The following is a 16,948-nucleotide window of genomic DNA, read 5'->3' as shown; positions in this document are numbered from 1 at the left end:
CAATCGTACGGAAGAGTGTTAGTATAGGGGAAAAAAAGAGGGGGTGACACGATTGTGCCTTTTTTTCCCCTTTTCTTTTCTTTTTTTTTTTTTATTCAGAAACAGCCTAAACTCAATTTAACATAGGCTACAGAGGGTCAAAGATTTACAATTCGCTGTCTTCTCACCAATGTAAGAAGGCTCTGAAACGACTTCTCTTCGACACCAAATACTTTTCACATGCTAAATGAACCTGGCTCCATTCATTATTCTCTTGAGTTATAGTTTTGGTGTGTTTCTTCCCTATTGTTGAATATTCAAGAGTTTTTATTCACCATGTTTGAGCGTGCCGTTGTAAGCCTTATCCCTGTTGTTATAAAATGTTCTTTTTCTAATCTGTATGAGGATGCATATTTCTCTATCCATTGACATTGTATCTTAAATGTATTGATATTTCCGGAGAATGCCACTTCGTAAGCCCCTGGAGGTTTTTTTTTTTTTTTTAAGACATTCTCCATCACATGTATCTCACCTATGTAGATTTTAAATGTTTTTTATATGTGAAAATAAACAAACCAACAAACAAAGAATGTCTGACTTTAAAGTGAGAATTCTGTCAGAACTCTGAGAGTAAAGTCGCAATTGTGACTCGACTCTTGATTCTCTGACGGAGACGCGGCTTTGCGTTGCAATGAAAGCAGATGAAGAATATAGACGCAGAGTATTCGCGCTGCTTTTTTCCTTGTTTGCTTTTTTTTTAAGGTGCTATTTTTCGATGGTATTGTTTGTTATCCGTTTTGAAACGTGTCTACGGCGCCTTTCAACTCTTCTTCTCATTGTTGTAAAACAAACTTCGAGTTTGCAAAATAAAATTCAGCCACGGAATTATGGTCAAGATTTACCCAGTTTATCTTTTTGTATTGAACATTTTTTTGTCGGATATTAAAAAAAAAACGCGTCATAAAGAATAACAATAAAGGGCTAAATAAAGAAATGTGATGGTGTGTATCACATGCCCCCCCACACACACACACACACACTATGCTTTGCGTGCATGGCAAGGAAAGCGTGGCAGAAAAATGCGCCGCTTTCGATTGATCCAAACTTTCTTCGGGTTCCCTGCAGTATTCATCCCTCAGAGTGAGAGAATCGGCCAAATGGCCATATTATATAGGCCCCGGCATATTTGCCATTGTATTAGTACAGTATAAATGGTACGAGTCATTCCTTAGCCATTTTATGAAGCTAAAAGTGTCTTATAGCAGCCCCCACCCGGCTGTTCCCGACATACGACGTTTGGAGTTCACGCTGCGACTACAGTTGCTTATTGTAATGTTTGATATTGCACGGCCCAAATGTCCTTTTCATCTCCAATTATGTACAGGAATGATGAATTGTGCACAGGAATCGGCCATCGGGAGTTTCTTGGCTGCTCGTAAAGAGCTAAAGGATCTTTTTTTTCTTTCTTTCTTTCTTTCTTTCTTTCTTTCTTTCTTTCTTTCTTTCTTTCTTTCTTTCTTTCTTTCTTTCTTTCTTTCTTTCTTTCTTTCTTTCTTTTTGCAACTGTGGTGTCTGTCTGTCTGTCGTCTGTGACGTTTATGAGTTTGTGGCTCAGTGCGCGCAGCACACAGCTTGACAGACGTCGTCATCAAGAGTTTGGAAGGGATGGATAGAACTTGCAAGATGGTCTCTCTCTCTTTCTTACGTGTTGTCAACCAAAGGCCACTTGGAGGATACCCCGGCCGCGGGCTACGTGTGGTCCTTCCGTCACAGAGGTTCCCGGCTCGTCATCAAGCCATCATTAGTGTATTTCTATTTTTGTGTCTTGACTTCAGCATCCTCGACACAAATGTAGCACATTTGCCAACAGAAAATAATAGACGAAATGCCTGATTTTTTACTTTGCTTATTCGTTGAATACTTATTGAATGGCCGGCCAGCCAGCCAGCCCCGTGAACATCGGCGAGCTGACCTCTCCAGCGCCAGCATCAGGTCCAATCTTTTAATTGCAGCAAATTCAGCCAGTTTTGCGCCATCTTGTGGCATCCATAGGCATGCAGTACTAATTTGCCCCTTCTCTTTTGCGTCAGGCTGCGTAAGAACCTGCGAGACCCAGCGGAGGGTAAAATAATTCTAGGGGCCAACACCGAAGCGACAGCCATTTCTACTTGACGTCACTTCCGTCTTCCTCTTTGGAGTCCATCTTGCTCCCCGCGTGTGTCTGCCGTTAGCTTACAGGTGAGAGAGCGCGGAGGTTTTCACTCACTTGTTTTGGCGCGCCGAGAGTGAACGCAACGTCTCCGAATCTGTCCGAATGTGTAGGTTGGGCGGACGCATAAAGTTGCTTGCTGCCTGTTGCGCGTCGCTTGCCCGAGGCGGCTGAAAGCTAACGAGCTAGCCGACGTTAGCCGGCCACTAGCCGTTCCGAAACCTAGCCGCACCTTGTTTTGCAAATTGTATTTTTCATGTTTACTTATCACTAGGAAAGCCGAATGTGAACTTGTTGTGTTTGGCTGCTGCAAGTCCAATTCTTTAGCGTCCAAGTTCGCCTTAAGAGAAAAGCTCAGGTGAAAGTTTAAGCGTCAATAAAGTTGTCATCGTCGCACGTCGGTGATGGGTGTTCAGATGTTGTCAAGATCTGCTCAGGCGAGTGCATGGTGTTGTGTTGATGATGAATGTGGCATTTTTCTTACAGATGAAAGAAACTATCATGAATCAGGAGAAATTAGCGAAGCTGCAGGCGCAGGTCCGCATTGGAGGAAAGGTAAGTCCCACGCTCAGCCAACATGTAAACATTACACTTGTTCAAATGCTAAGTTTTCTGATTTAGAAAAAGAAATGTCAGTAAAAGCCGTCTGTTGTTCTCTTTTCTTACTAGGGATGCTTGATAGCGTTCTCTTTTGATTGGTTTGAGAAATCTCACGCGTACTTAGTACTCCTATTTTAGTGAGCATTGCGACAAATCATTGTGAACTCAGAAGATTTTATTTGTTTTCTCAAGTAGTGTCGACTTTCCATCCACCTCGCGTATTTAAAGAGACTTTGTCGTGTCCGTGTTCCAGGGCAGCGCCCGGCGAAAGAAGAAGGTGGTGCACAGGACAGCCACGGCGGACGACAAGAAGCTGCAGTTTTCCTTGAAGAAACTCGGCGTCAACAACATCTCCGGTATCGAGGAGGTAGTAGTCCAAAAAGGGGCGTGGTGAGCCCCGGGGCCCCAACTGAACAGCTTTTTTGGACTTTGGCAGGTGAACATGTTCACCAATCAGGGTACGGTGATCCACTTCAACAATCCCAAAGTGCAGGCGTCGTTGGCCGCCAACACCTTCACCGTCACGGGACACGCCGAGACCAAGCAGCTCACAGAGATGCTGCCCGGAATACTCAACCAGCTCGGCGCCGACAGTCTCACCAGCCTTCGGAGGCTCGCTGAGGCCCTGCCCAAGCAAGGTCCTGCCCCTCTTTCAGATTCTCACATTTTCAAAGAAGAACAGATTGGATATTTGTTGTTTTAAACGAGAGCTTGGTCTCTTCTTTTCCTGCAGCCACAGACGGCAAAGTCCCCATCGCCACAGTCGAAGAAGAAGATGACGACGAAGTGCCAGGTCGGTCGCTCTTTTTCCTTGACCAACCAAAACAGTTCTTCTCAACAGCGACCTTAGTGGTAGACGTCAAACAACCAAAACAAACGATGATGAAAAACGTTGTGATGATCATTTTGGGGTTATAAATTGCTCAAATCCATGAGCAATCCAGTGGACCATTACATTTTGCACTTTTTGTGCGCTTTCAGATCTGGTGGAGAACTTTGACGAGGCGTCCAAGGATGAAGCAAACTAGAGGACCAAGTCGGGGAAAAATGGGGGACCTTAAGACTGGACAGAGGGGGGAGGGTGGGTGCCCAAATCTGCGTGCTTTTTAGTTCCCCCGCTGCTCTGCTCAGTCCTGCCCAACGATTGAATGTAATTCCCTCCGCGTTACTGAATCTTGTTCATATGTGGCCTGGTTTTAACAACAACAACAAAATAGCCATGTCTGCAATCAAAAAAAAAAAAAAGTGTAGCTACTGTCAATCAACAAATGCGACCTTTCATTTTTAGCAACTCACGTGAGCGTGCGGCGAAGATAAACCGTTTTACACTTCATTCCGTTTGTCGTTGCGATGATGTACTTTGGCGCCAAACATGAGTTTGAGGAGAATAAAAAGATGGGATGCTTAACTTTTTTTTTTTTAAACCAAAACACCACAAAGACAACCGTGTAGACATGCGCACGATTGTTTACTTCCAAACAGGAGCAAGTTAAAGAAATACAAGAGGGACTTAATGCCTCCGACACACATAGTGGGTTACTTTACAAAATTGTAATTGAATTAGAAATTTAATTACACAATTTCTATTCTTTTCTTTTGAAGGGAAGATTATCATTGCAAACCACAAATTAGATGAAATCGTACGTATTTGACATTAAAAACAAGTGACAATTTTGAATTGCACTTAAAGTGCAGTGTCATTAAAAAAATGCGTACATAAACTACAAACTCAATTACAATTTAAAAACAGTACAATAGTTGTTAAATTAAAAATAAATAGAACTTCTTTTTGAAGTAACAACATCAAGAGGCTTGAAATAAATAATGTGTTCTGGGTAACGCGCAGCAAAACCAACCCAAACAAGCGTCCGATGAGCTCCAAGCAGCGCGCTCGTCACTCTCGTATGGCCATCAGCAACCTGAGCAGGTGCGCCTCCATCACCTGTTGGACTGCACACGCGCGGGCCGGGCCCAATTAGCATTCGCGACAAACCTGCGTTCACGTTTTTTTTTTAGCCGAGCTCAACATTCAAACTGCCTACGTACCGTTGCGATGTCCCATGGCCACCGCCATGTCCATGGCGTTAAATCCCGAATCCGACTCTACGGTGGGATCGGCGCCGCTCTCTGCAAATAAAATGAATCTAATTGTTGATTTCTCGCGAGCCTCGTTCTCGACGGCAACCTCTAGCGTGAGGTGCGTGTTTACCGAGTAGCAGCTCCACGCAGCGGATGTGATTGCCGTGCACGGCGTAGAGTAGCGGGGCGCCTCCGTTCTGAAAGCAGCAGCAGCGACATGAGCGAGCGTAAGGTACTTCCTCAAATATGTTTTATTTTTCCACAGCTGTGACTAAGCACGGTTGGTTAAGGCCATTTATTTCTACATCTAGTCACAGTTCATTTTACTGTTCAAATTTCACCTAGTTTGGCGAGTTCAATCAGAAACGCTACGTGTGACCCACCCAGTCGTACTCGTTGACGTCCACGCCGCAGTCGATGAGCATCTTGACAATGTCCGTGTATCCTTTGCTACACGCCAGCGACAAAGCGCTCTCTCGTCCTTTGGCCAACAAGTTTGGATCGGCACCCTGCGCGCACGATGCATGGTGGTTATTGTGTTGATGTTTAGAGCACCCTACCCGTCTGAATGCCTCTTACATTCTGGAGCAGAAACTCCACCACAGCAATCTGCCCGTGTGCCGCCGCCCACATGAGAGGAGTGAAGCCTTCCTCGTCTTGTGCGTTAATCACCGTCTCTTTGAAAAACACAACCGTGAGAAGATGGCCTTACCGTCTCGTGATGGAAAATACAAAAAACGTGTGTCGACTGGATGAAATGCCTTTGCGGAGCACGTTACACGTGTACCTTGCTCGATCCTGCTGGCCAGGAAGACCATCTCGCCTTGAGCTGCCAGCTGATGAATGGATAAAGCTGGCAAGACAAACAAAAGAGATTACGTTTTGGCTGCAAACCAAAAGCCAAGGTGCAGGCGGGGGCGGCGGGCGTACAGTGCACGAGGAGCGGCGTGGAGGAGACCTCGTTGCCGCGGTGCTTGTTGGTGAGAGTTGTGGACTGCTTGATGGGGGAGAAGTGCTTGGTGGTGGAGGGCGTGTACACGTGGCGCACCTGGATGCCTGCGGACGGAGACGTCTGGATGTTGCACTCGGCTGAAAACAGAACAGGCACATGTTGGTGCAACATTTGAGTCAATGCTATGACTTCAATGACTCTTTTTACATCACGTCTATAACTGTCATTCCATACAAAACCTTTGAAGAGCACGGATGCGACCTCCAAGTCGGAGTTGACCTGGTCTTGGATGTTCTTGCTGTCTTCCTCGTTGAGAGACTTGACGAATCGGGAGCAGACGTTCATGTCGAAGCGGTTGGGCAGGATGAACTTGATGCCCATGGCCACGTTGGGATTGCCCGTCTCCTCCGCACCGCTCACCGGCAGCCCCTGCTCCGTCTTGATGGCGTCCAGATGGGGTAAGACGCCGCTGCCGCCCAGGCCCTCCATGTCGTCAGACATGGCAGCGGTGGTCCCCGCGGACGCCGAGCCGGATACTATGTCCATTTCTCGGTCACCGACCGATAGCTCCGTTGTCAACACAGCCGATGTTAACACAGCAGTAGCTAAGTTGTCATAACGCTTCGAAACAAATAGTCGGCACAGTTGATGTCTAAGGGATAAAATAGTAGCATCAAATGGGAAATATAAAATAAATGCTAAAAGCGCTTTCAAAAAGAAAATATGTCGTAATAATTTAAAGATGAAATACCGCTACAAAAGGCTACGACAGTAGCGCCATCTTGGTTTTTTTACTTCTTCGTTTGCCAACAAAAACGTGCGTGCGTGACCGCCGTCTTGCGGACAAAGGAGTGCACTACAGGAACATGAGAATCTATGTTTCCGAATAAAAAGTGCACGTTTTCATTTCAATGAATTTATTTTTACATTTCATCCTTACAGCCGTTTGTATTCAAATATTTATTTTGGTAAATGGGTTTTTATTTTATGCAATGTATTTTAATTTACTTGTTAGTAAAGTGAAATTTTAGTGCAGTGTTTATGTTCAAATTTCAAACTGTATATTAAAATTTCAAAAGTATATTAAATTCATCCCCGATTAAATAAATAAAAATTGGTGGTCTAGCAGTTGGCATGCCGCCAGATGCCGTGCTCATAGTTACACTCATGGATCAGGATCTGATCAGGACGAAGGCTCCAACGATCCCTCCTAATCTCCCAAATTGTGTCAAGTGGAGTCAAAAAACTCCAAACAGACAGCCTCAGATTATATGGCCATGGATTGGATTAGCACAATAATCTCATTATGTACATGCTAGTCTCATTCTGGGGATTGAGTAAAGTGAATGTATATTGGGCAATTACACCAAACTAACTAATTAGTTTTTTTTATACGAATTTACATATTGTGCCAAACAATGACATAATATTACAGGTATTATAGATACAATTAGGTAAAAGGGTGGAAATGTGAAATATTAATACAAATTTGTGATATTTGGTTTTGAAGTGCTTTACAATTCTTCCAAATAAATTCCAAAGTCATTTAGCATGTATTATTGTAATTATGGATTTTTTTTCTCCTGTTATCTAGATTCCGCATCTGAATTTGAATGATAGTTTCATCAAAGATAGGAATTGACAAAAATGAGATCAATTCAACCATATGTTTGGGGCTAGGGAGCCAAAAATGTTTTTATTTGTGTACAATAAGGTTTTCGGATGAAATAATTAGCATCCAAAGCTAACGGTGCTGATGACGTCACATACAGCGGTCCCGGAAATTGGAGAAGAAGCAGGGGGGGAAAAAAAAAAACAGCGGATGACGACGACCGTGTGCGGGCTGGACTCCACTTTGCAACAGATGAATAGCGATACATGGTCGGGAGTACCAACTACAGTGTTATGTTTGACCGGCTCGCGGCGCCTCTCCTTTGCCGAGCAGCGTGAGCGGAGCCTCCGCCAGCCAGCCGAACAGCCAGCCTGAGTCTGAGCCTGAGCGAGCGAGCTTTCCCGCTTCCCTCTTTTCCCCGCTATGGATGTTCTCTTGTGGATGGCGCCGCTCGCGGTGTTGCTTCTGCTTTGGAGCAGCGGTCACGCGTTCATATTTTATTTCAAAAAGATCTTCTACGTGGCTTGGATGATGGTGCTGGCGTTGGTGGCGATACCGCTGTGTGTACTCAAGAGCGGCGGCAGGGATGTCGAGAACATGAAGTGAGTTTGGACTGACAGCGCGATCGATCGATCGATTGATCAACCGATCGATCGGATGGCTGCCCATTAGCTCGCAAGGCTAATAGGCTAGCCAATCAATCCAATGTCTAAAAATGTGTCTGAATGTCAACAAAGTGTTTCGCTTCCTCTTTCGTGCCAACTCGTTTGAAAGATTCACATTAAAAGCAAGCTAACGTTAGCATATACTGAACCGCTCACAACAAAATCAACATGGTCAAATTCTGGAATATTCTCCTGTGTGTGTATGTGTGTGCGAGGGATACAATGCTGCAGCTGCAAAACGCTAAAGTGTCTTTATTACAGTTTATCTTTGGAAAAATCTGCTTTCTAACACGAGATCATCCGCACGGGACGGGACTATCCCGCCCGCCCGCTATGTGGTGTGTGCGCAGATTGAATATTTGACATCCATGTGGGCTGCAGGTTATCATATTTGTTTCTTTTGCTTTAGAGCCAACATAATCCCTGAGATTGTGTCCCAAAGCTACATTTTAGGTCCGCCGTTTTTCTTGACGAACTTCTCCATTTAGTTGGCCCAGTCAAATCAAACATAGAGAAAAGTAACCTTAAGAATCAAACGCTTTGCTTTTTTTTTTGTCTGCATTGAAATGTTTGCATTGAGTTTAAACTACCAAGGGACAGCCTTGAGCATGACCCCTTAGCAGTTCAGTCCTTTGTTATTATGGCTGGTTTGGAAAAAAAAAAAAAAACTGCAGCACGAACACGAGGAATTGCATAACTGACGGCTTTTAAACTCACTTGCCTTATCAGTGGCCTGATGAGAGATAAAACAAAAAGATCCTGACATCTTGGGTAAAGGTTGCCTGTTCAGTTTAGTCGTGCTATAGTTCAAATCAAAGTCAAAGTCTGCTTTATTGTCCATTTCTTCACAAAGAGATGGAAATTACGTTTCCCACTATCCCACGGTGACAAGACATATTACAAAACATCCGAGAAAACAACACAAAAAAAATGGAGACGCTCTCCTGCTCGGGGTTTAAACCGGGACGCGCTGCCGACAAAGGGATGTGATGCAACCACGTGTCAGGACCAGTAGTGACTCTTTTCTTTTTTTCTTTTCTCCCAGACAAAATGTCGCCAAAGGTGGCAATGCGCTTTGTTATCCCTCGTTTGAAGCCCAACCTTTTTTTCTTTCATCAGGATTGTCCGCGGCCTGGTTCGGCACGTCAAGTATTTCCTGGGCTTGCGCTTCGAAGTCAGCGGCTGGGAGCACCTGCAGACGCCGGGCCCCTACGTCATCATCTCCAACCACCAGAGCTCCCTCGACGTTTTGGGTGGGTAGTGCCCCTTACTGACGATTTTTTTTTTTTTTCGATTAATCGACCAATATCGTGGCTGATGTTGTGGCTTTCTCCCACAGGGCTGATGGAGATCCTGCCCGACCGCTGCACCATGATCGCCAAGAAGGAACTGATCTACGCCGGCTCGGTGGGCATCATCTGCTGGCTGGGCGGCATCATCTTCATCAATCGCAAGAAGACCAGCGACGCCAAGAGCGTCTTGGGCGACGCCGCCAAAACCATGTTGGACGAGCAGGTAACACTTTCAAACGGAATGTTGAAATCACATTTTGAATTCTTTTTCAATATGTTTGTGCGTGACCCTCCGTAGATCCGTCTGTGGGTGTTTCCGGAAGGAACGCGGAACCAGCGGGGAGACCTGTTGCCCTTTAAAAAAGGCGCCTTCCACTTGGCCGTGCAAGCGCAAGTCAGTAGCTGTTGAAAATGTCACGCACCTCAAGTGGCTTTCCATCACTCTTGGCCTCAATTTGTTTTCCAACAGCGACGATTACAATTGCAACGCTCCGTGTTCGTATTTGTTTTCGATTGTGAAGAAGATGGCGACACTTTGCCACGGGGTAACCGACAGCTGCGCGCCTTAATGAGCCGCATCCCCCCCCCACGGGTTCACGAGTGGCAGCGTCTGTTCAGAGCCCCCGCCCCGGGCCGGGGCAGGTGGAAGCAACTTTACCAAATTAGGTCATAAGACATTTGGGGGGGGGGATCGACGTCGTTTGAACATTTTTTTTTTTTATTATTCTACACGTATAAGCTTAATGGGCAAAGTCATTTGAATCTGTGTAATGGGGGGGGGGGCGTTGACAGAGGAATTTCTAGCAAGTAGTGGCATGTGACAACAATCTCCCTGAGCAGTATTCCTCATATGAGTAATTTGACTCGCATGTGTTTGCAGGTGCCCATCATACCGGTGGTCTTCTCCTCCTACGGTAACTTCTACTTACGGAAAGAGAAGCAGTTCAAGTCGGGTAAGCACTGCTGGCATTTTTTTTTTTTTCGCCTCTCCACACAAGTCCCGAGTGAGTACTTTTGCCACCTGTGGCGCAGGGACCATCCGGTTGAAGATTCTCCCGAAGATGGAGACCAAGGGCATGACGCTGGAGGACGTGGCGTCCCTCGCCGACAAGTCCTTTGACGCCATGCGCTCGGCCTTCCTGGACATCTCCGGCTTGGCGTACGGCAACGGGCCCGTCAGGCACTGAGCGCTTGAGGCCATTTTGTCAAGCTCAGCCCCAGTGCCACTTTTACCTCTGGCGACTCTCCGGCCAGGCGGCCGGTCCGCACAGTCCCGACCCTCGCCACGTACGCGAGCGGAGTGACGGACGGCGAGCCCAGCTGTACGGATGTGCGTTGTTTTTTTGTGCATGCCCTCGCGCGTTCTTCGCTTTGGATGCAGTTTTTTTTTTTTTTTTTTTTGGGGGGGGGGGGTGATCCTCCCATTGCCTTTTTGTTTGGGTTGTTTTGGGGGAAATTGAAAAAGTTCTACCTTATTGCATTTTCTTTGACCCCGATGACGTTTTAGCATAGTGATTTAACCCCGTAGCGTTGCTACAGCAAACTTTGAAACAAATGTCGCCCTCAAGTCGTATTTTGCAAATGTGTCCCTCGTTTGGGAGAAGTGTGCGAGCTACTAACCACCACTTAAGGTCTTTTTGTGTGTATGTGTGTGTGTGTTGTTAAAGTGGGCTGACGTCATTGCGCGCTAAGATAGCCTTGAAGCTAGCACGCGTCTATTGAGTCAATATATAGCTGGTTTGACGTGTGACGCTCGCCTCTTCATTCATGTCCGCACATACACACACATGCCATAGCTTAGTGTTGCATTCATAGGTCGTAGGAATATAAAGTACTTATGAAACCAATTATTTGGCTTTTTTTTCCACCATGACTTTATTCTCAGAGATTTTTTTTATATTCCTGCACTGTCCCTTTGTTGATAGGTTTGTTTACGCCAGTTGTGTTGAAGCTTTTCCCCCAAAAAACAGTTTACTGTTATAAGATTGATTTGTTTTGAAAAAGTTTGAATTTACAATTTTCTGTAAAAAAATATAAAGTACAACACTCTTAGCTTCCATATAAGAATTACTTTTGTCAAATATTTGCATTTTGAATGTCAAACCAAACCAAAAAAAATGCTCTGAACATTTTCTACTTTTGTTGCTTTTGTTTGCTAATGCATCAGGGATGTAGAGCCCGCCCCTTTGTTGACCATCCAGCCATCTGATTGGTCGAGCAGTAAGGATTATTATTATATGGTTTATCACTTTCATACTAATTAAAGTGTGGCAATTCATGGCTAAAAGATTACTTTTGTATTTTTCTGTGGTTGTTTTGACTCCACCTTTCCTGTGATGTTGAGAAAAATTAAGATGCAAATTCTTTTCTAACATGATTTCTTTGGTGCTTTTATTTATTTTTATTTTTTTTATTTTCACCAAAGCTATTAAAGACGGGGTATAAGTAATAACTTGTAGCGTCTGTGTTTGTGTGCGTACATGTGAGTGCTCCCCCCCCCCCCCCATTTGCAGTATTCTATTATTGAATATGTCTTGTTTTTCAATAGACTTAAAATAAATGGGATAATTGTGGAGGCCTTGCAAAATATTTCAACACACTTCTCTCCATTTTATTTATTTATTATTATGTCTTGTACCCCACTTCGTTATTGAGCATGCAATTCATTTTTGCTTGCTGATGTTTTATTACAAAAGGTTGTATCAAAAAATGAAACTGAAAACTAACTGGTTGTAATTTTAAATAAAATGTGAAAGACAGTTTTAGAAACATGACAAAAAAATCAAAGAGACTATTAGAACCATCAAAGACATGTTACAGTTGTTTAAAGCAAGACAACACTTTGCGAACATGTGAGGAAACATCCCCTTGCCGATTTGTTTGACGATTGCTCGATGAGCATGATCTCGATGTGTGCGTGTGTCAGCCATGTTGTTTCAGTTTTGGTTCCAGCTAGTTTTCCTGGCAGGAACCTAAAGGAGGGAGAGAAAAATGTTTTTACAAGGTGATCCTTAGAGTGGTCATAAGCTCAAATATTTCTAATTAAAAAAAAACTTGAGACACTTTGACAGTTGGGGTACAGATTAAAAATGTCTTTCAGCAAAAAAATAAATAATTATGTGAGTCCTCTAGGTGCTTTGACTTTTTAGGACGCCATATTTGTGAACTGTAATTGTGAGCTGAGTCTCATAATGCTTGGCACCAAAACTGATTTTCACCCAAAAAAAAATGTAAATTTTAAAAGCAATTTCCCGTTCACACTTGCATTTGCATTTATTAAAATAGTTTGATGAAGGCCATATTGGATTTTTTTTGCCCTTCCCATTTTTTCTTTGTTCCTGGTTTTCCGACGTATAAACTTCACTTACAGGTTCCCAGACGCTCCTCTAGGAATCCGATCTGCTCGCTCAGGGAGTCGATGCGGTCCAGCTGGCGAAAAGAGTGCGACAGCAAGGTGGCGCTGTTCTCCGACCCACCCTCCTCTGGGAAAACGCTGCTGTACGGCGCCAGCGCCACCTGCAGCTTCTGCAGGGAATTGCAAAAACTAATCATTGGAGAAGAAAGCAAATATACAGATAAAAATACGTGTGTGTACGTACTTTTTCCAGAAATTCCATTCTGCTCTTTAGGTTCTGCACTTCCTCCGTCACGTTCTTGAGAATAATACCTGAAGTTCCGCCTGTAAAGCGTAACGTTAGCGGGGAGGTGGAAATAAAAATGACCGCCGTTTCCCCACGAACTTATTTCATTGACAGACCAATACAAGTGATCGCGCAACTTTCTGGTCTGGCAGTGGCAGCCTTCAGTTTCTGGTAGGTTCCCCGTAATTCTATGAACTTGTTCCATCATAGGAATGTCATTTAAAGATTTCATTCCAATTATGATTCAATGGTGATTAAACTTTTGATATTGGTCCATGTACAGTGGCTGATGGAGGAATTGCAGGGAGGCTGAGGAGATGTGTGCTCCGTTACAGACCAAGCGGTAACGCCGTGAACTCAAACTCTGACATCATGCAATTGGAATCGAAATTGACTGGAAGCAAAAGCAGCGGTGACGGCCAAGCGGGCCAACAAAAAACTCCTCCAACAGCGGAATGTTGCTCTCTGCTGACCTAGCAAGTCTCCTCCACAAATTTTTCCAGATCAAGGTACAGCTGCAGCCGACAAACCTAGCTTAGCATAGCCTAGCACCAAAAACCTTTTTGTCAGCTTGAATCATTTAACAATTTATCAACGTTTAAAATAAAAAATGGGAGGAGAAAAACATATCCTGTCATTCATACTTTTGAGAGAGCTGTAGGGGGCGCCAGTCGCAGTGCATTATTACTCACGGTACGAGTTGAGAGCGGCATAGCGCGTACCAAAAGTAATAATGAGCCGCGAGGCTGGCTATGATCTCGTCTTGGTCTTCATCTTCTTCACATCACAAAAATACACAACACACACACGTGGATACACTTTTGTTTGTGTTTTCCCTTCACTCACCTGTTGGCGGCGCTGGAGTGTAATCGGACGCTTCGAAACGTCGGCAGGAGCGTGAATCCCCAGCTAGGAAGAAACCGTCGCGGCAGAAACATCGGAAACTACCGACTGTGTTGACACACCCTTGAGAACACGGATGCTGCTCCACACATTCGTCCACATCTGGAATACGAAAAATGTTTCAAGAATGACCACATTTTCCACGACAATTTGGCCTGCTAGTCTAACCTAGAAGGGCTTTCTCAAATTCTTTATCGGAATTTTATCCTCGCTAAGTCAATTAGCTTAGCACGGTTCGACATTTGTGGTAAATGTTTACCTTGGTTACAGTTGAGCGAGTGAAAACGTCGCCATCCCGGACAACATTCTGGGTAGAAGTTGGAGAAAGACAAGACTCTGCTCACCTGGCGATACGCCACCGTGTACACGGTTCTGTCGAGACAAAAAAACGTCAACATTTCAACAACGACCTCTACGAGGTCAGAGGCACTTATACTTTGTAACGTGAAACTTTATAGCAGTTACTATCGAGAATAGACCAACCTTGACAAAAATTCTCCACAAGTCGTGACCCCTAACACACAGGAAGTCGGTCATTTTAGGGTCATTCGTGGATGAGCTACTTGTCGAGGTTTTGTCGAAGTACTGCAGACATTGAAGACTTTTTTTCAGTACGTGTGTCCAGATTTGTTCCGCCTACTCGCCAGTTTGTCCCCGCTTTCATGTATCTGCTCTTCCCATCTTGTTTATAGCGCACTGATGTCAAATCGGGACTTTGAGGATTGGTATGAATTTATGTAAACACTCTCTCGGCCTACCGCAGACGTCGGGAAAAGGACAAATATATAACCGAGAAGAAGATATCCAGCTGCCTTCCATCCGCCCTTTCACTTCCATACGTACGAAAGCGCACAGCCTGCATGAACACTAAAGTGAATGCTTTGATTTGACCGGGGTGGCGCGGCGAGAGTTAAAAAGTTAAAAAATGGGCTCGGCCGTGGTGGGAACAAGCCAGCCAGGAGAAGGACGACCAAAATAAACAACTCGAGCGGTCTCAATGGGCGCACATTTCCCGTAGTTACACAAAATAGTTGATATCGAAACTCCATTCCACTTCGACCCACTCGTTATCCTCTCGGGTAAACATTCGTGCACACTTTCTCAGTATTTCTTTCAAAACATTCGCTTGTGAATTTTTCAAATGATGATGAAAGAGAAAAATTCTATATTATACCATTTGGACGACTCACTTGTAGGTGCTGCAGAGGCGGTGGCCCTGGCACGCTGTCATGTAGGGCTTGTGCAGCGGTAGGACGTACGACTCTGTTGCCATGACGACGTGATGATGCTGGCGGCCGTTACACACTCTCCTCCTAGCCAGAGAGAAAAAATGACTATTGCATCCAAAGCACGTGAAACCGAGGCAACTTTTAAAAATTGAAGAAAAAAAAAAGACTTTTATTGAGCAAACGATATGAATATTTTCCATTAAAAATGAGGGCTGTGATTTACCCGTGGTGAGCGCAGGCCAAGGGTGTGTGTGCGACGTGGAGGACGAGGAGGGCGGCGAGGAACGTCGTTTGGATCATTTTCCTTTCCCACGACGTTCCCCCTCTCTCGCTCGATCTCTTTTTCTCTCACGCTCTTCCGAGCCGTGCCAGCTGTAGCGAAGAAGAGCAACTCACTCCTCCAACCGGGGGACCACCTGTGAGGCAGAAACTCCTTTCATTACATCACACAAAACTTTTAAAACATGAACAAATGTGTCATTTCTTGCGTATTTTGCAAAGTTACATAATATTCAATTTTTTTAAATTGTCGGTCAACGCCGTGTCATAACCACAATTGTCCACACGAGGTCGCCGGTTCCCCAACTCCCTCCCGAAAACGTCGACTTCCAACACTCACGGCGCGCGCGCGCACGTTCTACTGTCGCGTGCACGTACGAAGCGGCTAAGCGAGCGCGACCTCCCGCACGTCCACGAAACGGAAAGAAGCGCGCACCGAATTGTCTGTCACCTTTACTGTAGGAAGTGTCCAAAAAGTTGGGGAAAAAAAACTTGCTTCCGGTTAATAGTCCAATTCAAATCAATTTCTTTCTAATTCCAGTGATGATAATCGGAGTAATAGTCTTAACAAATCTATTGAGCGTGTGCGTGCGTGCGTGTGTGTGTGTAGCTGGTCAGTTCAGACTGTCACACACGCGATGCGCATGGGGGGTGATGGGAGCACCCCCCCCCCCCACTCATGACCCCCCTCCCTCGGCACCCCAAGCTACTCAGTGACGTCATCACGTCTCCAATCCTTTTTGTCTCTTTGAAAATCCCAATTCCAGTCGGATGATTTTTGTTTTTTTCATTTATTGTGTTTCAAAGCGTATCTTGCTGTGGTTAGATTGAGAAAGTGACTATGGTTTTAGATTTTCGTGGCTTTTACATTTTTAAAATGTAATATCTTTATAAAAATGTTTTTTTTAAATCTACTTTATTGCATACATGCAAAAAATTCAGATGTTCGGGACTAATATGGTTCTTTTGTTTAATGTACAAACAAAAGCATTTTAATTTATATACAATTTTCAAAGGATGTGAAAATCTTACATTTTTTTGTATGCTTATATTTGAATTCTTTTTTGAAAATGTTAGCTTTGATTTTTATATTAATAAATAACACGCATTGAACGACATATGGCTCGTAACAATCTTTTCTGTTGTTTAAAATCAACTCAAGTAAATTTTTGGCCTCCAGCACAACTGCGATTAGTCGTTGTAACTACAAACTGTTAAACGGAATGTTTTGAAAATACATCCTCTGTTATTGTTTACCTTTGCATGTGCAGGCCATTGATTGCGTGGGTAAATGCCCCCGCGGTTCCCCTTGAGCTACGGCCCTGTGGCCCAGCGGCTGGCTCCATTGTGTAGTCAGTCGTCTGTGGTGTGGGTTCTGCTGGTCCCGGTCCGGTGGCAGTGGCAGTGGCAGTCCTCCTCTGTGCTCCAAAATGATCTCTGGGCGTTTTTCCACTTGGTTTTATGCCACGCTTCCTGTTGCAACTAAGGCAGCCAGGAACTGCACGGAC

At 44.6% G+C, this 16,948-nt stretch overlaps 4 protein-coding genes across 7 annotated transcripts; 2 read left to right on the top strand and 2 right to left on the bottom strand.

The window, feature by feature from the left end:
- Window positions 1-1,956: 1,956 nt before the first annotated feature.
- btf3 (basic transcription factor 3) lies at window positions 1,957-4,196 on the top strand. The gene is made up of 7 exons (XM_085926466.1): window positions 1,957-1,971; window positions 2,070-2,217; window positions 2,675-2,743; window positions 3,042-3,155; window positions 3,225-3,426; window positions 3,522-3,581; window positions 3,770-4,196. The coding sequence occupies exons 3-7, from the start codon at window positions 2,675-2,677 to the stop codon at window positions 3,814-3,816; spliced, it is 492 nt and encodes a 163-aa protein (XP_085782592.1). The 5' UTR covers window positions 1,957-1,971; window positions 2,070-2,217; the 3' UTR covers window positions 3,817-4,196.
- Window positions 4,197-4,237: 41 nt separating this feature from the next.
- On the bottom strand, window positions 4,238-6,657 carry ankra2 (ankyrin repeat, family A (RFXANK-like), 2). Its single transcript, XM_085926465.1, has 8 exons — window positions 6,059-6,657; window positions 5,798-5,956; window positions 5,655-5,720; window positions 5,447-5,544; window positions 5,251-5,376; window positions 4,998-5,064; window positions 4,835-4,915; window positions 4,238-4,738 (listed from the first exon to the last, which is right to left on the bottom strand). The coding sequence occupies exons 1-8, from the start codon at window positions 6,363-6,365 to the stop codon at window positions 4,683-4,685; spliced, it is 960 nt and encodes a 319-aa protein (XP_085782591.1). The 5' UTR covers window positions 6,366-6,657; the 3' UTR covers window positions 4,238-4,682.
- Window positions 6,658-7,577: 920 nt separating this feature from the next.
- On the top strand, window positions 7,578-11,854 carry agpat2 (1-acylglycerol-3-phosphate O-acyltransferase 2 (lysophosphatidic acid acyltransferase, beta)). The gene is made up of 6 exons (XM_085926542.1): window positions 7,578-8,033; window positions 9,216-9,349; window positions 9,436-9,611; window positions 9,687-9,782; window positions 10,269-10,341; window positions 10,421-11,854. The coding sequence occupies exons 1-6, from the start codon at window positions 7,855-7,857 to the stop codon at window positions 10,573-10,575; spliced, it is 813 nt and encodes a 270-aa protein (XP_085782668.1). The 5' UTR covers window positions 7,578-7,854; the 3' UTR covers window positions 10,576-11,854.
- A 216-nt stretch (window positions 11,855-12,070) lies between these two features.
- Window positions 12,071-16,880, bottom strand: egfl7 (EGF-like-domain, multiple 7). 4 transcript variants are annotated; one of them, XM_085926546.1, is made up of 8 exons: window positions 16,698-16,880; window positions 15,385-15,577; window positions 15,123-15,245; window positions 14,192-14,304; window positions 13,876-14,034; window positions 12,988-13,067; window positions 12,757-12,913; window positions 12,071-12,360 (listed from the first exon to the last, which is right to left on the bottom strand). In XM_085926546.1, exons 2-8 carry the CDS (start codon window positions 15,459-15,461, stop codon window positions 12,341-12,343), a joined length of 729 nt encoding a protein of 242 aa, XP_085782672.1. In that variant the 5' UTR covers window positions 15,462-15,577; window positions 16,698-16,880; the 3' UTR covers window positions 12,071-12,340. The 4 variants fall into 4 exon arrangements, with proteins under 4 accessions (XP_085782672.1, XP_085782671.1, XP_085782673.1 ...); XM_085926545.1 differs by lacking the exon at window positions 16,698-16,880 and adding an exon at window positions 15,892-16,645 and having other exon boundaries at window positions 15,123-15,577; XM_085926547.1 differs by lacking the exon at window positions 16,698-16,880 and having other exon boundaries at window positions 15,385-16,133.
- Between the last annotated feature and the right edge of the window lie 68 nt (window positions 16,881-16,948).

Source organism: Syngnathus leptorhynchus, chromosome 12, assembly GCF_054491065.1.
Source record: "Syngnathus leptorhynchus isolate UIUO chromosome 12, UIUO_Slep, whole genome shotgun sequence".
In the NCBI taxonomy this organism is placed as follows: Eukaryota; Metazoa; Chordata; class Actinopteri; order Syngnathiformes; family Syngnathidae; genus Syngnathus; species Syngnathus leptorhynchus.
The sequence above is the reverse complement of the archived record's forward strand: the minus strand, read 5'-3'. Positions and strand labels throughout refer to the sequence as shown.